Below are 16,959 nucleotides of genomic sequence, written 5' to 3' on the forward strand. Positions count from 1 at the left end.
GGAGCGGCAGCAGAGGGAGAAGCAGGCTCCCCGCTGAGCAAGGAACTCGACATGGGACCCGATCCCAGGACTCTGGGATCACGACCCAAGCCGAAGGCAGCCGCTCAACCGACTCAGCCACCCAGGCGCCCCCCTTCATTTCTTTTTTAAAAAAGACTTATTTATGAGAGAGAGAGCGAACTGTGCAGGAGGGACAGAGGGAAAGGGAGAGAATCCCAAGCAAATTCTCTGCCGATTCCATGACCCCTGAGATCATGACCTGAGCTGAAATCGAGAATCAGACAATTAACCGACTGAGCCACCCATGCATCCCTATTTCCCTTCATTTCTATCATTTTTTTCACATATTTTTAAAATTTTTTTTAAGATTTTATTTTTATTTATTGAGACAGAGATAGCGACAGAGATCACGAGCAAGAGAAGCAGCCTCCCTGCTGAGCAGGGAGCCAGACGTGGAGCTCGATCCTGGAACCCCAGGATCATTACCTGAGCTGAAGGCAGATGCTTAACCAACTGAGCCACCCAGGTGCCTCTTTTTCATATATTTTGTGCATATATGTTTAGGATTGCAGTCTTCTTAGTGGACTGGCACTTTTATCATTATGTCATAGCTCTCTCTGTCCCTAATATTCTTTCCTCTAAAGTCAACTCTGCTATTAATATAGCCACATCTGCTTTCTTTTGATTGTTTGCAAGGTGTGTCTTGTATTCTAACCTTTTAACTTTCAACCTACCTATATCATAGTATATGAAGTGAGTTTCTTATAGACAACCCATCGTTCATACTGTTGGGTCATATACTTTTTTATCCACTCTGCCAATCTTTTTTATATTTAATGCCTTTATAGTTAATGTAACTATTATGTATTGGTGTTTAAGTCTGCCATTATTTTTTTATTTTCTGGTAGTTCTCTATGTTTAACATTTTTTTCCTTTTCTTGCCTATCTGTAGTTTAATTGAATATTTTTTAAAATTCCATTTTGATATATTTTTGAGTGTACTTCTTTATCTAGTCTTTAGAGTAGTTGCTCTAGTATTACATTATAAATTTATAACTTATCCAAGTTTATTGGTGTCACCAAACCACCAGTTTGAATGAACTATAAAAACTTTCTCTATACCCCTTTACCTTCTAATTGTCTTTTTTATTACGATTTTATTTATTCACTTGAGACAGAGGAAGAGAATGCATGAGCAGGGGGAGAGGCAGAGGGAGAGGGAGAAGCAGACTCCCCGCGGAGCAGGGAGCTGGATGTGGGGCTCGATCCCAGGACCCTGAGATCATGACGTGAGCTGAAGGCAGATGCTTAACCATCTGAGCCACCCAGGAGTCCCCATTTCTAATTATATTATTCTTTCTACCTACATTGAAAATCACAATGGAGGGGCACCTGGGTGGCTCAGATGGTTAAGTGTCTGCCTTCGGCTCAGGTCATGATCCCAGGGTCCTGGGATTGAGCCCCGCATCGGGCTCCCTGCTAGGCAGGGAGCCTGCTTCTCCCTCTGCCTCTGCCTCTCTCTCTCTCTGACTCTCATGAATAAATAAATAAAACATTTTAATTAAAAAAAAAGAAAATCACAATGGATAGGTTTGTTTTGCTTTAACAAACCTGAGAAAACTTAAGTGTGTTCTATTTATCCCTATTTTTACTTTCTGTTCTTCCTTCCTGATGTTCCAAGATCCTTCTTTTATCATTTCCTTTTTGTTTCAAGAACTTCCTTTAGTCATTCTTTGAGGGGAGATCTGCTGGAGATAAATTCTCTTAGTTTACCTTCATCTGAGAATGTCTTGGCTTCTCCTTCATTACTGTAGCATATTTTTGTTGGATATAGAATTCTGCATCAACAGTTCTTTTCTTTCACTTAAAAAGTGTTGTGCGACTTCCTTCTGGCTTTTGTTGTGCCTCGTGAGAAATTCATTGTCATTTGAGTTGTGTATGTCTTATACATTATGTGTCATTTGTTGCTTTCAAGACTTTTTTTCTTTGGTTTTCAGACATTTCAGACATTCATTCAGACTATGACGTGTTTTGGTGTGGATATGGGAGTTTAATCCTGTTTGGAGTTCACTGAGCTTCCTGGATCTACTGCAAAATCTGGAGTATTTTTAGAAATTATTTCTTCAAATTTTATTTCAGCCTCCACCTTCTTCCTCTTCTCCTGGAAATCCAATGTCATGAATGTTAGATCATTTGTTATAGTCTCAAATGTCCCTGGGGCTCTATTTATTACTTACAATTTTCTGTTGTTCAGATTGGCTAATTTCTATAGCTATATCATCAAATTCACTGATTCTTCCCTCTATTCTCTCTATTCTGCTGCTCAGCTCATCCATGGAGTGTTCTCTTTTTTAATTTTGTTATTTTATTTTTTGGTTCTAGAAATTCCATTTGGTTTTTCTCGTATCTTCTATTTTTTTGTTGTGACTTTCTACTTCCTTGCTGATACTTTCTTTTTCATTTATATCAAGAGTGTTTATATTTGTTAGAGCATTTTAAAGACAGTTGTTTCAAAATCCTTACCAGAAAATTCTAAAGATTTATTTATTTTAGAGAGTATGAGCAGGGGGAGGGGGGAGATCTCAAGCAGACTTTGCACTGAGCACGGAGTCTGATGCGGAGCTCAATTTCATGACCCTGAGATCATGACCTGAGCAGTAATCAAGAGTCAGATGCTTAACCAACTGAGCTACTCAAGCGCTCCTTTACCAGAAAATTCTATAATCTGTATGATGCAGTTGTCTTTTGCCATTCAATTTGAGATCTTCCTGGTCCTTGGAATGGTAAGTGATGATCATTGGAAGTTGAACATTTTGGATATCACGAGATTCTGGATCTCATTAAATCTTGTGTTTTAGCACTCCTCCTCTGATACCTATTGTAGTTGGCCTCTGTTACCATTTCACTTGGGGAGCAAGACACTGCCTCATTACAGCTAGGTGAAGATGGAAGTTCAGGTTCTCCTCTCTGCTTTGAATGACATACAAGAGGAGAGAGGCTCCTTGGCACTGCTGGGTAGAAGCTGGAGTTCAGGCTCCATCATAGGCTGTGGTGACAATTCTGGCTTAGAAGGGGAACACCTTGTTACTCTTCCCTATGTATCTTCCACTGACAATGCAAGATGGTGGATGAAATGTGTGAGTGGCCTCAGTTCTTTGGAGCAGTGATAAAAAGTCCTGACTGTTAGGCTTATTGGAGCCACTTAACGTGAAGGGGGAGGGCACCTAACAGCAAAGGGGAAAGAACCTCTGTACAATCCACATAATTGAGGCACTTTGTTATAACCTGGAAAGGGTGGAAGTGTAAGTTCTACACATTACCATTGCTGGCGTTGGCTTTGTTTTTTCTGTGGTTTTTGGCTAGAGTAGAGCAGTTATTTCATAAAAGTTTTCCGTCTTGTTAGGCTGCCTCTTTCCTGATCCTTTAGCTAGACAGAGCAGGCTTTTCTTGGCCCTTTCTTCACCTGCACTAAAAACTTCCAGGTTGCTGCCTTCTCCAGTAATCAGTATGGGATATGTGAGGGAGTAAGACATTCCAGGGAACTCACCACTGTATTGTTCCTTGGTTCCAGGACTCCTTTAGCCAGTATGCCTTCTCTTCCACCTTTCAGATCCTTCTTATGTCTGTTTTATGTACCACATTCAGGGCTTTTAGCTGTACTTAGCAGGAACAACACGGAAAAGTCTGTCTACTCCATCTTTTGGAATTAAAAGTCCTTTCTCTATTATTTGTGTGTGTGATGATACTGTGGTAATGTCTTTTAGAAACAGTGATTTACAGATGAAACATAATGTCTGGGATGAACTTAAAATAATTTGGGGTGAGTAATGGGTAGAAAGAGCAAATGAGATTAGCTATGAATTAGTAATAGTTAAAGATGGATGATGTATGTATAGAAGTTCATTACTCTATTTTATTTTTGTATATGTCTGAAGTTCTCCTTAAAAAGGAAACCATTTCCTGACCACCCAGTCTAAGTCATATTACAGGCTCTTGTCTGTGCTCTCTAATACAATATAAATTTGATGAGGACCTAGTTTATTTTGGTCATGATTACAGCTCCAAAGCTTAAAAGTGACTGGCATAGAGTTGGCATTCAAATTGTCATGTTTCCTCAAATATAAAATGGAATGGATGATAAAATACCTTTATTTTATGTATTATTAAAAAAAATACCCAGGAGCGCCTGGGTGGCTCAGTCAGTTGAGCATCAGACTCTTGATTTCAGCTCAGGTCATGATCTCAGGGTGATGAAATCAAGCCCCACATAGGGCTCTGTGCTCAGCACAGTCTGCTTGAGATTCTCTCCCTCTCCTTGTGCCCCCTCCCCCCAGGCTCTCTCTCTCTAAAATAAATAAATAAAATATTTTTTTAAAGTGAGACAGTGAGGGCGCCTGGGTGGCTCAGATGGTTGAGCGTCTGCCTTCGGCTCAGGTCATGATCCCAGGGTCCTGGGATCGAGCCCCGCATCGGGCTCCCTGCTCCGCAGAAGCCTGCTTCTCCCTCTCCCACTCCCCCTGCTTGTGTTCCCTCTCTCGCTGTGTCTGTCAAATAAATAAAATCTTTAAAAAAAAAAAAATAAAGTGAGACAGTGAGAGAGAGAGCACAAGCAGGGGGAGTAGCAGGCAGAGGGAGAGGGAGAAGCAGACTCTCCGCTGAGCAGAGAGCCCGATGTGGGGTTCGATCCCAGGACCCTGGGATCATGACCTGAGCCGAAGGCAGACGCTTAACTGACTGAGCCACCCAGGCGCTCCAATAAATAAAATCTTAAAAAAAAAATAAATTACGGCATATATGGCATAGCATCAATTTTTAGAACTATTTGAATTTCAGATGCTACAATGTGGAAAAAATGTTTATTTTGTAATTAATGAGATATGCTATTTGTAGAATAAATGATACTCTATGAGGTCAAGATCATGATGAAAATGCTTCACATGTGTTCAAGATCAGGGTTTAACCAATTTTACAGTGAATATATTTCTTCCCAAATATTGAAAATTTATGTCCTAGTTTATAGCTTACTATTACAAACCTTAACAGAAAATGCAACATTCTGATATGATGGTCTCTACCCTTTTACCACAAGGACCCCTTTTATTATTCTATCGCCAATATCACCATATTTTGAAATATTTTGATATGAAGTAAAATTCATTTGTTAAACTAATTTTCTTCATTTTTCATAGATTAAATATGTAGTATTCAAATGGAGGCAATATAATTCCTGCTAAAACTTGACTTTTTACCTATCCAACATTTCCTTACTACAAGGAAAAGTACATTTACATTAGGAAATCTACTTTTTAGCTTCCAGTGCTATTTCCTCAGAATCCAAGAACCAGTGGAATCGACATGGCAGGAATCAAGATGGCAGGCGCTGGATGCCAGCTCCTACATTGTCAAGAAAGGGCATGAAGGTAGCCCATCTTAATGTTACATAATAAGTTAGCCCATTTGTTTACACAACTCTCCAACAGAGGAAATTGTGTAAAGGAGTTCAACATTGTGGTGAACTGACATGGTGCAGGTGTCTATTCAAGTTTCTAAATTGACAACACAAAAATTCAATTGTTTTTTCTATGTTGAATTGGAACAGAGTAGTGAAAAGAAAATACTATTTATAGAGTCTTAGATCACTTACCCTCTCTGTGTGTCAGTTTAGATCTGAGTGCAGAGGACAAGTCATTCATCTTTGTATCCCTGAGCAGAAAGTTCAGTGGATACCCATAGAAGATACCTGTGTTTATGAATATGTGAATGGATGGAAGGACAGTGGTCCTCAGAACCTTCAAGACATCTTCCCTGTCCCTGATTTGAGCTTTCTTAGAAGATGGAAACTAGGAAAAGGGAATGAACACCAAGAAACATGAGCTTAGGAACCTGGCCAGGATGAAAACCTAATACAGCCAGAATTCTCTTTACCTTTGGAAAGTTCCTCATGCCAGTGACTATCTCTACATGCCTAACGCCTAATGTGGAATAACAAATCTACATGTAAAAACTTTCACCAAATGCCTCGGACATACTTGACAGATTTAAAATGAGAGCATGCACATGAACGTCTCAAAAGTGGTATAACTATTTGAGAAAAAAGAGGTGGTGACAAGGGAATTCAGAATTTCTTTAATCTTGTCCTACAAAAATCATGTAGACATTAGCACAGACCTCTCCTTATCCCCAAGTTCAAAATTGTCATGAGATGATAATCCTACATTTAAAATAAACAGGAAAAATAAAACCAATTATCAGGTGAACATAGCAGTTTTGGTTATCTTGTATGGGAAACCTGCTCTGGAGGTTCAGTAGATCTGTGTGGGAATCTGATGGGGGGGACAAAGGGCACTCTGTCACAGGCACAGAAAACAGCAGTGGGTCAGTGGATTTTAGCAGTTTGTTCCAATAAGTATCACACTGGAATCCCCTTATAGCCCCCAAACAAGAACAGGATTAAATATTTGAGCTCAAATGCCAGCAATGGATGGTCTTTCCCTTACTTCCAAAAACAAAGGATTAGGGAAGATCCACAAGGTTAAATGAAGAACGTACAGGCCTTCTAAACTTTACTTATCTTTAAAGCAGACAAACTAGGATTCAGGTTTTCCTTATATCAGAAAAAAGTCATGAACACGCAGCTACACAGATTGGAAAAGACAGGAAAGAAAAAAAAGCAGGTGAGAATCTATACACAACTGCTTCTCTTCCTACTGAAGTTTTAAAGAATGTAACCCAACTACTTCTTTGCTCCATCATATTCTTGCACTGGGACAGCTTAATCAATATTTGGTTTCCAAAGCAATAAATATTGGTGAAATACCTGGCATAGCAGTCATGAAGCCTGGTTAGATCTCCTTTTCAATCTCCCCTTTAAGTACCAATTTGGGTCTGCCTGCCCTTAATGTCACTTCAATCAGCAAGAAAAGAAATAATTTGGGGCGCCTGGGTGGCTCAGTCGGTTAAGCGTCTGCCTTTGGCTCAGGTCATGATCCCAGGGTCCTGGGATCGAGTTCCGCATCAGGCTCCCTGCTCTGCTTCTCCCTCTCCTCCCTGCTTGTGCTCTCTCACTGTCTCTCCTTCTCTCTCTTTCAAATAAATAAATAAAATCTAAAAAAAAAAAGAAATAATTCTCTCAGAGACATTTTAATGTACCCCACTGATAACTAGTCATTCCTTATGAAGAATAACTTATAGCAGGAACTTGGTAGAGAAAAATAGTGTCAGAGCCTTTGTTCTATCAGGTCTCCTCCAGAGATGACAGAGTAAGTCTCCTTTCACAATGAACTTCTGGAGTATCAGATGGCATTCCCTAACCTCTGGGCATCTGTTAGCCCATTGGAAAAAATGAGCTAAAATATGCGAAGCAACTAGTACAGTACCTAATATACAGTAGATGCTCCATAAATGTTTCCTGGTCAATTATAACAGTTGACATTTATTGAGCACCAACTATGTGCCAGACCCCATAAGCACTTCTTTATATACAGCATTTCCCAATAAGTGCTAATAGCCCGTTTTCTAGATGAGTTAAATAAGGCTCAGAAATTCAGTTTATTTAGAGATTTATCAAGGGATGTGGCTAGCATTTAAACCCAGTTTGTGTGATTTAAAATCTCATATCCTTTCCATTACTCCACATTGCTTCCTTTAACTGTTAAGGGCATCTGAGTGAGCTAGACAGAAAGTGTAAAGCAAGTGAGTTATATATTAACCACTTAAGAATTCTAAACTAAAATATTGTTTCATGCCTCAACAGATGAAAGAAGGGAAGGGTAAACAACTTGAAATGAAACAATAAACCCCTAACGGAATAAAAAGATGCTGTTGAATGTTTTAGAATAGACAAATGTTAATTAGACGTCTGATTTTTTCCTCTTTTTACAGAAGGCATTCATCCTGCCTCAAAAAATGGACATTATTTCTCTTTATGCTCCATCTGATTAAATTATCCCAATCCTGGAATATACTGGGACAAAGTAAGCAGGTTTTATTCTTGGAAAACCCTCAAAAGAGAAAGGCACTCAGATAGATGGCCTAGTCACTAAGCCTGTTTAGCACTAAGAGTTCAGTCTTAGATTCTATGTTCTGGAATATTAGGCTAGGTGGTCTTCTTACCTGGATTTAATGATTTCTCTACCACATGAACCATCCTATACTGTTCATGTAATGTTTTAAAGAACTGTTCACTTAGTCCTGGGGCTGGGTAAGAGGAAAAGATATGGAAACAGAAAAAAGAAATGAAATATAACCATGAATGCTTAACCAAAGCTCCGAATGGGTTGGGACGGAAAGAGAAGACTTTAGTATCAGTAGAAATGAAGCCAGACACCTTGGATTTAGGGAGATGATTAAAAATCTTAGTTACTATGGTAAAGAACTTCGTTAATGACAAGTGGCTGCCATCAGGTGCCAAATTCCATTAACCTCTCAATCTCTACACAAAAAAAGAACTGCAGACATTGGCCATGGTCCCATTTTTTCCTGCCAATACTGACACCAGGAGTTTGGACCATCTATCAAAATTTCTTATTACTAGGATTTAACCTCCAATAGCATTTTCTGATAGCTGATGATAAACTGGAGCTTCAGCAGCGAAGTATTATTTTAGAAATATGAATAAATGCTTCGTGATTAAACTTTACTCTCAATTAATGCAGAATCAGCTTTCATTTTAACCTCTGAAAGACATTATTGTTTATGTTTGATGCCAGTTTTAAATGGACACAATTGTAAATAAATGATTTTAAACAGAGCTCCTGATTAAACCTAAATCTAATCATTTTCCATAACTCCAGTTTTATTTGGATTTTATGTGCTTGCACACAGACACACTTAAAGAACATATATTTATATTTATAGATAAAATATAGATGATGTGGGAGTTTCTGACAAATAATTTGTTAATTAAAATTTATTAACTATATAACCTTTGAATACCAGAGAAACTTCAATATGTACAAATCAGCATGAGTTCCCAGTTCCTAAACTTTGGTTATATGAATACGCCTCAAGCACCATAGAACAAACAATAATTCTAATTTGAAAACAAAACAAAACAAAATCCCAAGAAATGAGAAATCCTGCAACTCTCTTGCATCTTTTCTTTTTTTTAAAAAACACCATTTGGGGAAACTCTTTTATTGTACATTTCCTTCCACCTTGGTCAGTTTCCAAAAACAGTATTAATAAAAATTGATCAGGGAAGAAGGGACCGAGAAACCATTATAGATCAAGGTGCTGTCTTAAAAGAACTGTATCTGGAAGTTATTCTGTCTGAAATACAAAATCGTTTTAACCTAGGAGATGTGCATTATGTAACATGTCTGAAAAAAATCCTCAACTCTTCGTTTTCAAAATTCAAAACAGACAACACAATCATAACGAGAGTTGGAGGTGAAAGGCTTACAGGGAAATCTTTAGCAAACCCAGTTAAAAAGCTCTTTGTTTTCAACTTCTCCCCTGGCATCTGCTAGCTGCAGAGGCAATGTGCATAATATATAGGCATCAAAAAAGAGACCTGACAGGCTGAGCACAACCTTTCATGGGATTTCACAGGAAATCTGATGGGCAAAAGAAAGAAGAACCGAAGGATGAAGACTGAAACAGAAAAAAATGCAAACAAAATATATTTAAGCCTGTGTAAGTTAGGATGGAGGGGGCTTACATGTACAAACTGACAACTGCATGTGTGTGGAAGGGATTGCATCCTTGCCCACCAAACTGAATTATATACACATTCATATTAAGTTAAGTCAGTTCGTATATTACACCTGACAAGTCAAACAGGATGTTTCTGGTGAGAGGTGGAAGGAGGTTCTCTATTTACTCAGCTCCTCAGGCCCCAGTCCTTTGTCCTGGCTGGTTGGTGGTCTCTGCACAGGACTCAACAGCATGATATATGAATGGATAAAGCTTGATGTCTGGTCCAGGGGTGGAACAGTTTCTGCATTCTTCATTGTAATACCGGAGCAACAGCTTATATACTTCTCCTGGAGAGTAAAAGTCCAGATCAATACCTACATTAAGGTATGTAGATGGATAAAATTGCTAGGGAACACTCCAGAAATCTTAATCTAACTTAACATGTGCTCACTTTTGGCTTTTGAAAACAGAGCATGAATGGCATATTCCTGGAAGGCTTTCCTAATGTAAAGTTAAAAAAATTTTTAAGTACCTTAAAAACTACTTATTAGTTCATGATGACAACAGGTCACACATGGTACATCAGCCACGTACCATTGGGGGAGTTTGTGGCAACTTTATTTCTACATTCAGCTCCCAGGGTAGCAAGGCCTTTCAGGTCCAGCTGAAATACAGCAAATGAGCATGCTGTTATGTCTGACAAATGTGACTCAGTGAGGCCTCTTGGACTTGAACTTACCCTCCCTCCTATACTGTCCCTCTTTTAGTTTTCTATATGCATAAAAGTAAAAATGGGTATTAAACTCCAGCTTCTTAGCCTTACTTTAATAAGCTCACATACTCATTCAAGATAGCAGATGAAACTTTGTCAGAAAAAAGATTCTGCAGATGTTGCCCAACTAAGACTCTGTCCACCCTTCTCAAAGTCATGCTTTCATTTTTTCTTAACCACTGTGATCCATCCAGTTTAAACAAGTGTTTGTTTGTCCTGGATGGTGGACAATCTATCTAGATACCAAGTGTCAAGATTATTTCCTACTTACCAACAGTTAGTTTCCTTTCAGTAAGGAAAGTGTGCATGCTGTAAATGTCTCTCATCAATTCTGAGTCCCCAAAGGTGAAATAAACTACATCACGCTCAGCTACAGAAGCTGCCAATATCTGTATTAAGGCTGTAGCAAAAAGAGAAAAAAAATACAGCTATATTATGACACTTCCCATCAAGACACCTTTAGTTCTTTCAACCAGCTAAATTACAGCCAGTGTGCCATAGCCTTATCCTGGATTAAAGATTTATAAACCAAATATTCGTGTTATTAGAAATGGCAAATACAGATGAGTATAAATCATCTAGTTGTGTGACTTTTCAGACATGCTCCAAGAATATCATTAAGCCACAGAATTCCACACAAGCACCTTTGTGGGAAAATAAAGGAAGGTACATCTGAGGCAGCACAGTCAAGGCAGTAAGGTGGTCTTTTCTTTCACTTATATTAATTTGGAACTAAACTTTTTGTTTGCTTGCTTGATTTGATTATTTTGTCTTATTACATAGTCACCAGTCTTTTGTATCACAGGAGTCTCTACGATTTCTCCTAAACAATGCACTTGGGAGGTTCTAACGCTCTCATTAGCCCTACAGCAAGCATTCTCAAAAAGGGTTAGAGAGCACAACCGTGGCCCTCCTATACTCCCACCTCCACCCAATCACTGCAGCAAGGAGTCAATGTTACTGAACACATCAAATAGTAACTCTGCTATGCTAGAATGGGAAAATTATTGAGAACCACTGTCCCCAGGAATCAAAGTTACAAATCACTGAGCCTGAAATATGTTTCCAAAAATTAAGTTCCTTTATAACCTTAATCTCAATGGACAAAGTTTATTTCATTTTTAAATTTTTTTGAGGACTTTATTATTTTAAATCCAGTGTATTTAACATATAGTGTACAATATAGTGATTCATCAGTTCCATATATTACTCAATGCTCATCAACATAGGTGTACTCTTAAATCCCCTTCACCCATTTCACCCATCCCCTCATCCACCTGCCCTCTGCTAACTCTGTTTGTTCTCTATAGTTAAGTGTCTGTTTGTTGGTTTGCCTTTCTTTTTTATCCCCTTTGTTCATTTTGTTTCTTAAACTCCACATATGAGTGAAATCATATAGTATGTGTTTTTCTTGACTGGCTTATTTCGCTAGCATTATACTCTCCAGCTCTATCCATGTTGTTGCAAATGGCAAGATTTCATTCTTTTTTTATGGCTAATACACACACACACACACACACACACACACACACACACACACATGTGGAATATATATACATCTTTAGCCATTCATCTATCGTTGGATACATGGACTGCTTCCATAGTTTGGCTACTGTAAATAATGCTGATAAAAATAGAGGTGCATATACCCCTTTGAATTAGTGTTTTCGTAGTACGATTACTGGATTGTAGGGTAGTTCTATTTTTAATTTTTTGAGGAACCTCCATACTGTCTTCTACAGTGACTGCACCAGTTTTCATTTCCACCAACAATACAAGAGTGTTTCTTTTATTTCACATCTTCGCCAACACTTGTTTCTTGAGTTTTTGATTTTAGCCATTCTGATAGGTATAAGGTAATATCTCATTATGGTTTTGATTTGCATTTCCTTGATGAGGTTTATGTTGAACCTTTTTTAATATGTCTGTTGGCCATTTGTATGTCTTTGGAGAAAAATCAATAGACAAATTTATTTTAAATAACAACAAAACCGAACATAGGTATAAACTGAACAAAACAACACAGGTATAATTCTTTCTAGTTACATACCTTTTACTTCGTAAAAAGGAAGGTGGGACTCAAACTAAAACATTATGGAGAATAACTTCAGTATAGTTTTGATTTTTGAGAGCATGTTAATACTCTACATATTCAAAAAATAAAATTAAAACAGTAAGAATGGGAATGGAGAGGAATCTACAGCTGAAAGCAAACAAAAACAAATTAGCCTAATTTTATTTCAAAAGAATAACATAACTACACTGAAGGGAAAAGAAAAAAGGAAAAGATGAAAGAAAAAAAGAACCCAAGTAACTTATGAACATAATATATGACTAATATACTGTCAGTCTTGGGCAAGGGGAAAAGAATTACAAAGAAATCCCCAATTCTTTTTACTAGGTTTGCTTATCATAGTAGTTCAGGCAAAGCAATTTTGAAACTATTTTTAAATATATTTCAGGATTGAGCAAATAAATAAAGGTGCTGATATTGTTGGGAGCTGGGGTCCTTACCATAGAAGAGGGGGCACAGCAACCTGGAATGGGGGAAGAGAAAAATAACTGGAATGGATTCAAATGGAAGGCACTAGTGTGTGCTCACAGACTTGTAAAATATGTACATTTCTGTGTGCGTGTGCATGTGTGTGTGCATTCTTAGTTTTGTCTGCTAATGTGCTTTAAAAGAAGACACCCCAGCGGCAGTGAGCACATCTAGTGCCCAGATCTCGGTCTCTAATACCATCCCCCCTTTAAAGGAGAATGATTTCTCAGGGAAATGCCTGATTCCACGGTTAGGATAGGATAGGTATGAGAAAAGCCCAGGATATTTTCTTATACCAGAAAGTAAAAAAAGTGCTCAGGATACAGTAGCCAGTTTGAAGGAGATCCCACTAGTCAAGTCTGGACAAGCTGGGCACCAAAATATTAAATACAGTAATAAATTAAAAACCACTGAAAAAATATGAATTCCTGAGTCCACACTGATAATATATAATAAATAGAGAAAAGGAAGGAGGGGCTCTTGCTCACAGGAGAAAGTCAAAGACTAAATGGAGGGTGAGACAGCACGGGATAATCCTCTTTTGCAACCATCATGGTAAAGACTGGATCAGGCAAAAATCACTAAAGGATGCCAAATCTAATGGAAATTTTATCTTAAAGTGTCTTCCCACAGATGGCTTATTAGCTACAAGGGAGGAAAAAACTATTTATACAGTGGAGAAATCAGACAACACCTTGACTGGGTAACATCACCAATGAGGTCAGATGGCCATCAAGTGCCTCTAGATACTATCACCTATTCAGTGCTCTAACAATGCATAACCTCAACCTAATTATGAGGAAACAGCAGACAAACTCAAGGAACACTGTATTCTTTAAATATGTCAATGTCATAAAAGATTAAAAAAAAAAAAAGCTATGGAAATACTCCGAATTCAAAAGGAGGCTAAAAAACATGACAACTAAAGGCAATACCTGACCCTAGACCCTGTATTGGAGGGCAAGAAGGCTATAAACGGTTTTATTAGGCCACCTGACAAAACTGGAACATAGATGATAGAGTAGATAAAAATATTCTATCAATATACATTTATGAGTTTAATAATTATGTTTATATAAGAGAATATTTTATTCTTAGGAAACACACTGAAGTATTTAGGAAAAGGGGCATAATGTATATAATTTAAGCTCAAATTGTTCAGAAAAATTGTGCATATGTGTATTCATATATATACATGTCCACACATACACACACACACAGTTGTTTCTTTTTCCTTTTGTAACATTTTGTATATTTGAAACGATGTTCAAATAAAAAGTTTTTAAAAATTATGTAAGAAGAAAAACATATTTTAGTTGAACTAGTAAATTTGATAGTTGAGTATCTCCCAATCTGGGAAAGAATCTAAGACATTATAATACATGCGAGATTCTAAAATACCAAAGTATTACCTAATTTCCAAACCAGTATTTGAAACATGTGAGGTACCATGACTAGGCCTCATTAATCTTGCAGTGTTGAAAGTAATTAATCTCAAAATAGAGGTAAGTTTTAATTAAAACTGTTCAACCAACTTATACATACATTAAAGCTTCAGTACACTCAATTTTAAAAGGTTCCTAACTAACCTAACCTCTGAAACAAACAATACCTTATATGTTAAAAAAAAAAAAAGATAGTAGGAAGGGAAAAATGAAGAGGGGGGAAATCAGAGGGGAAGATGAACCATGAGGGACTATGGACTCTGAGAAACAAACTGAGGGTTCTAGAGGGGAGGGGGGTAGGCAGATGGGTTAGCCTGGTGATGGGTATTAAAGAGGGCACATACTGAATGGAGCACTGGGTGTTATATGCAAACAATGAATCATGGAATACTACATCAAAAACTAATGATGTAATATATGGTGATTAACATAAAATAAAATAAAAATTTAAAAATTTAAAAATTTAAAAAATTTTAAAAAATGGAAAAATGAATTGTCATTTTCCTCTACCAAGAAGTACCATTCCTTCAATGAAAATTTGGCTTTAAGTATTTCCTATTAAAAAAAGAGAAACCCAAAGAAAAGTCCTTTCCGTCTTATTTCCTCCTTATATACAGGAATACTAGATCACTGGTCACTTGCCACTTAGGAAAATGAGGTATGAATAAAAACATTCAAAATTTATCTCCCTATAGAATATATGTTAAGAATGCTTCACAGGCCATCTTGTTCCTATGGATGGGCTCTTAGATCTAAGCTTGACATAGATACCAAAAAGAGGCTGGATCGTAATAAGAGAAACCAATTCACATTACATTTTTTATTTCACATCCACTTCTATTTGGGTACACATTGCAACATAAGCATGTGTCAAACAGGTTGGGACTGAAGACAAGAGACCTGAGTTCAGTCCTCACCCATCTGCTAGTTCTCTAGATCTATGACTTTGGCCAAGTCACTTAACTCTCTTGCCTGCATTTTTCCCGGCTATGCTATGAAGGATCAGATGATCTCTTAAGACTATTTCAGAGTGTAGAATTCCATAATCCCTGCCATAATTTTTCTCCTTGCACTAGATATTAGACTATAAATACACAAGTGAAATTTTCAGAAATATAAATTAATCTTGACTCTACATATCAGTAATCACTAACAAAAGATCATTTTAAACAGAACTGTCTTTAGACCTCACTATCTACAACATCCCCAAGACCTTTGCAAATCTAAAGAATTAAGTCTCAGGATTTAGGTGAATTCTCTTGCATCCCAAGTTAGATGAGAATAAATCACAAATCTAATAGGGTATGTGGAATGGGTCCAAGTATGATATAAAAGCATCAAATTCTAACTTCAAGCACAACTAGATGCCAAAATAATCACTTAAATTAACCTGCAGGGAGCTTGGTTTTAATTTTCTTTTTGGCATCAATGTTATGAAGAAAATTCATATAAATATAAATAACATCAAAAACAATTCACAGTGTCCTCTTGCAACAAATAAACCAAACCAAAAATGAGTAAAATGATGGATACTCATACCACAGGTGTGGTTTGAGGCCATCAGCATGTAATTTAAAAAGAACTGCTAACACCGAGTTCTTACAGCATGCTGAATGGTTCTAGCAGCTTAAAAGCACAAACTCAAGATTGACAAGAATTACCTCAGTTAATCCTTATAAAAACTGAATAAGGTAAATATTAGTATTATCTCCATTTTGAAAATAAGTCAATGTGGGCACCAAAAGGTTAAATAATTTGTCTAGGGTTACAAGCCAGAAAGCAGGGGAGCTGAGTGAGGTTTGAACCCTGGCAGTCTGACTCTAGGACATGCTCCCTCACTCACTATTCTGCAAAGCTATCATGCCAAGTCATTCTGCTCTACTCTAAGCAAACATACCTTATAGCCAGAAGAATTTTCTCAAGTTGTTTACATTATTTAAATGCATGCTGGCAAGAAGACCCAATAGTATAGACCTGAAAGTACTACTGATGCCCTTCTGATGAAACCTAAGGGGTTTTGTGAGCTTTTACACCCTGGTTATCCTAAAAGCTCAAGGCTTTTTGCTCACTCCTCTCAGCCAACTCTTATTCTGTAACTGGTCATGTCCTGTTTTTAATCAACACCACCTGCAGCTGCTCCCAAACCCCCATATTACTAAAGGCTCCATCTTTAATCCTTTCACCTGCTTTTTAAAAAATATATATATTTATTTATTTGAGAGAGAGAAAGAGAGTTGGAGGAAGGGTGGAGGGAATCTTCAAGCAGACTCCTCGCTGTGTGCAGAGCCTGATGCAGGGCTTGATCCCAGGACCCTGGGATCATGATCTGAGCTGAAGGCAGACACTTGACCAACTGAGCCACCCAGGCACCCCTCCAAAAATTTTTTAAATGAAGGAGTTCTCCTTCCCTCTAGGGTTACTCAATTACAGTACTATAAGCCTGGTACTATTTGGCGCCCAGCTCCTGCCATCTTATCCACATCTACCAATAATCTCCATTCAGGCTTAAGTGACTAGGTAGATTAGTGTCTCTTAAAACTAAACAATCTACTACAGAACTT

General features: G+C 37.6%; 1 protein-coding gene across 5 annotated transcripts in view; it reads right to left on the reverse strand.

Annotated features, from left to right (window-relative positions):
* Window positions 1-4,806: 4,806 nt before the first annotated feature.
* The window catches only part of PARG (poly(ADP-ribose) glycohydrolase), a 128,619-nt gene continuing 116,466 nt past the window's right edge, over window positions 4,807-16,959 (reverse strand). For 4 of the 5 annotated variants that reach the window (XM_027587264.2, XM_027587248.2, XM_027587257.2 and 1 more), the window contains exons 17-18: window positions 10,683-10,811; window positions 4,807-9,986 (exon numbers count right to left, since the gene is read on the reverse strand). In XM_027587264.2, the coding sequence (XP_027443065.1) occupies window positions 9,832-9,986; window positions 10,683-10,811 (284 nt within the window). In that variant the 3' untranslated portion in view covers window positions 4,807-9,831. Of the gene's footprint in view, window positions 9,987-10,682; window positions 10,812-12,238; window positions 12,356-16,959 lie in introns of those variants that run through there. The other variant, XM_027587241.2, reaches the window with a different exon arrangement.

The sequence above is a fragment of the Zalophus californianus genome, chromosome 15 (assembly GCF_009762305.2).
Source record: "Zalophus californianus isolate mZalCal1 chromosome 15, mZalCal1.pri.v2, whole genome shotgun sequence".
In the NCBI taxonomy this organism is placed as follows: domain Eukaryota; kingdom Metazoa; phylum Chordata; class Mammalia; order Carnivora; family Otariidae; genus Zalophus; species Zalophus californianus.